Source organism: Dreissena polymorpha, chromosome 13 (genome assembly GCF_020536995.1).
Source record: "Dreissena polymorpha isolate Duluth1 chromosome 13, UMN_Dpol_1.0, whole genome shotgun sequence".
Lineage (NCBI taxonomy): Eukaryota > Metazoa > Mollusca > Bivalvia > Myida > Dreissenidae > Dreissena > Dreissena polymorpha.
The window spans coordinates 42,477,932-42,481,101 of NC_068367.1; the positions used below are offsets into that span (position 1 = coordinate 42,477,932).

The 3,170-nt window shown below is 38.7% G+C and overlaps 1 protein-coding gene across 1 annotated transcript; it reads right to left on the reverse strand.

The window, feature by feature from the left end:
• Positions 1–581: 581 nt before the first annotated feature.
• Positions 582–2,833, reverse strand: LOC127854619 (E3 SUMO-protein ligase ZBED1-like). Its single transcript, XM_052389682.1, has 3 exons — positions 1,214–2,833; positions 716–872; positions 582–599 (listed from the first exon to the last, which is right to left on the reverse strand). The coding sequence occupies exons 1-3, from the start codon at positions 2,566–2,568 to the stop codon at positions 582–584; spliced, it is 1,530 nt and encodes a 509-aa protein (XP_052245642.1). The 5' UTR covers positions 2,569–2,833.
• Positions 2,834–3,170: the final 337 nt, after the last annotated feature.

Sequence of the window (3,170 nt, forward strand, 5' to 3'; positions counted from 1 at the left end):
TTTGAATTCAACGGAAGACACTCTTCCTCTTTGTAAGAAATAATTTCGGCTCGAATTTTTTCAACATATGACTTAGCTGGCTCAACCTTTGTAACAAACACATCTCCAAATAAATCAGCCAGTGCACAACTAGATTTACAGACAGAATTGTCAGTCTCTATCTTAATGATTTTGGTAGGTGGTTCCTCATTTTGGGGTAGTTTCACTAGTTTGATAGATTGTTCCTCATTCTGTGGTAATGTGGGCAGTTCTGATACTTCTGCATCAGCAACTGTAGCAGGCGCGCTGGTGGTGCTGGAACTGGTAGAAGGGGCCTCGTCTGATTCCCTTTTCATGTTCACATTTTGAAAAAGAAATAAACAGAATGAATCATTTTAAATACACATCATAGTTTATCTACATATTGTCAAGATTGTGACTGTCCTTTTTTACATCGGACATCTTTTGTTTGCATGTTTTGTTAATGCCCATTTCAACAGTATTTCAGTCATTTTACATGTGGCAAATTATCATCATTTCCTTCTTCCTAATCAATTAACTCCAACCAGTACCAGTAAGATTTGTGTTCAATGTTAGGACAACTATCTATCAGTGGGAGGCTACAAGAGTAATAAGAAAGCACCTTGGACTCTTTAAGAAAAAGGTTCTTTGAATTATGTACAAATAGTGTTCTTACTTAATACTTAGAGCATCATATCAATATAATGTCACATACCTGACATCTAATGGAATTCTCCAATTTCTCTACCTCTGTTTGGACACCATCATATACATCACGTCGAGAGCTATCATCCAAATACGGAAGACTCTTAAATCGTGCGTCGAGTGCAGATGCCTGCAGCAGGAATCTAAGGATACCCTCATCTGTGTACCTAAAGCAAAAATGGGAAAACACAATTTATTGCAAATGTATCCAAAATACACCTTACAGATATATTATTTAATAAGAATTTTGGTTTTAACAGTAAGAATGATATTTGAATTTGACTTGTTTGTTACTAGATGTTGTAAGTACTAAGTAACAGCCTGATTTTACTTATGACAAATTGTGCAATATAAGCCAATGTTGTAATTATTATTAATTGTTATTGAAATTGTGCAATATTGTTGATTGTTATTTCAATATATATATTTTTATGCTGTTATTTATTTCTTGTTGAATGTTTACCTGTTTTAATATTTTTATTTATTTATGTAAAGTTATAAGGCTAACCTTGGCTTGAGATCAGAGCTAATTGCTGTTTTGATCTCTAAAGCCATAGTGCTGTCAGAGGGCTGGACCTCAAGCTGTCGTAGCAACATTTCTTTTAGTGGATGTATGAGCGAAACTGTAGGGTGAGTCTGACTGCACATCATAGTTGTCACTGTCTTGAGCGGCTTCAAGATTCCAATAAGCACCTCAACGTTCTGAATATCTACATCTGATAAAGTTACGATTTCGTTCACTTTTTTTTTTAGTTCCAGAAGCGCAGCATAAACAGCTGCCTGCTGCTCTAGATATCGTTCACACATATCATAAGTGGAATTCCACCTTGTTGGTACATCCATCAGTAGTCTGTGCTCGGGAAGATCAAGTTTAGCCTGCATTAGCTTAAGAACACTTGTTGCTGATGTACTCTTATGAAAGAATGTTACTACACGCCTTACTCTACCTAAAAGTTTATCAACTTGTAAAACTTTGAGACCTCGTTGTGTAGCCAGATTAAGGGTGTGGGCAAAACATCCAACATGTGGATTTAAACCAGATTCTTTCACTGCACGAACAATATTGCTAGCATTGTCTGTGGTAACGGCTGGCCCCTTGCCATCACGTTCTAATTGCCAGCGTGCAGATGTGTCCTTCAAAGCGTCAGCCAAATGTTCGGCTGTATGAGATTCATCAAATTTTTTTGTTTCAAGAGTGTAATTTTCAACTTTCCAGTCTTTATTAATGAAGTGGGCAGTGACAGCAACATAGTTCTCAGTAGCCCTAGATGTCCATGAGTCTGTAGTTATGGCAATGCTTTCTGCAGAATTAAGTTGCATCTTTACCCTGTCTGTAACCTTTTTCAAAAGTGCTGGCACAACCTTTTCACTGAAATGTGTACGACAAGGAAGTTTGTACCTGGGTTCTGAAGTGCTAATCATGTGTTTGAAACCTTTGTTCTGCACCGTGGAATATGGTCTCATGTCACAAGCTAAGTACCCAGCAATAGATTTGGAAATAGATTCTGTCCTTTCAGGGGTTAAGTTAAATCTGTTCATGTCAGTAACTTTCAGCTGGCCACTTAACAAATTCCCAACAGAACTAACAGAAGCAGAACTTTTCTGGCTGGCGACTTTGCCGACTTGAGTAGTTGCGCTGCTACCTGCTGCTAATAAATCAACATTATGCTTACGGTTTACGTGTTGTATAAGATTGGTGGTTGCACCGGATTTGGGGTATGCAACGTCCGTGAAACATAACTTGCATGTGGCTTTATCGGGATGGCCACCATCCCGAAATCCAAAGTATTTCCAAACTTTAGATTTAAGTTTTTTTGGCGCATTTGTTAATTTCACTTTTTCGGCAACGACCGAGTCGGCCATTTTGACGCTTTTGCCGAAAGTAAACCGTAACGCGCTTATTGATTGGGTGACTAGAGTAATAAGTAGCCAATGGCGCGCGTCGTAATTACAGGTAAAGATAAAACCTACTTCCCGTATCAAATAGTCAGAATACAGCGAGCTTTACGTATCTATGAATATTTATGTCTATATGTTAAAGAATCGAATCGAATTTGGTAGGTTTGGTATCGAAATCGAATCGACGCATTTCGAATCGATTTTCGATGCATCGGATCGAATCGTTGCAGCTCTAATCAACACTTTAAGATAATGTAGTTTGAGGTATCAATGTTATTTTTTTGGCCACTGTAGATCAAGCCAGTGCTGATAGTCCTCCCATTCTACGCGTTGAACCACGTCTCTTGCGTCTTTGTAGGAGATGGCACCGTTCCTGGACCAGACACTTTTAACTTCGTCCGACATTTTCCGTTTCACGCTCATGAACACCTCATGATTTAGGGGGGTTAGATCCTCACGTACAAACACGCCTTCCGCACAAAGCAGTTTGCTTTGCCTCAGCACTCCGTTACGCGTCATACGTGATTTGAAGCGTAAGATTATATCTTTCTTGCCATTTGGACTCC

Excerpts from the sequence above, each read along its gene's own strand:
- LOC127854619 (XM_052389682.1), bottom strand. The coding sequence starts at position 2,568 with ATGGCCGACTCGGTCGTTGCCGAAAAAGTGAAATTAACAAATGCGCCA. Across the intron at positions 873-1,213 it reads AGCTCTGATCTCAAGCCAAG|GTACACAGATGAGGGTATCC; the intron begins GTTAGCCTTATA and ends TTTTTGCTTTAG.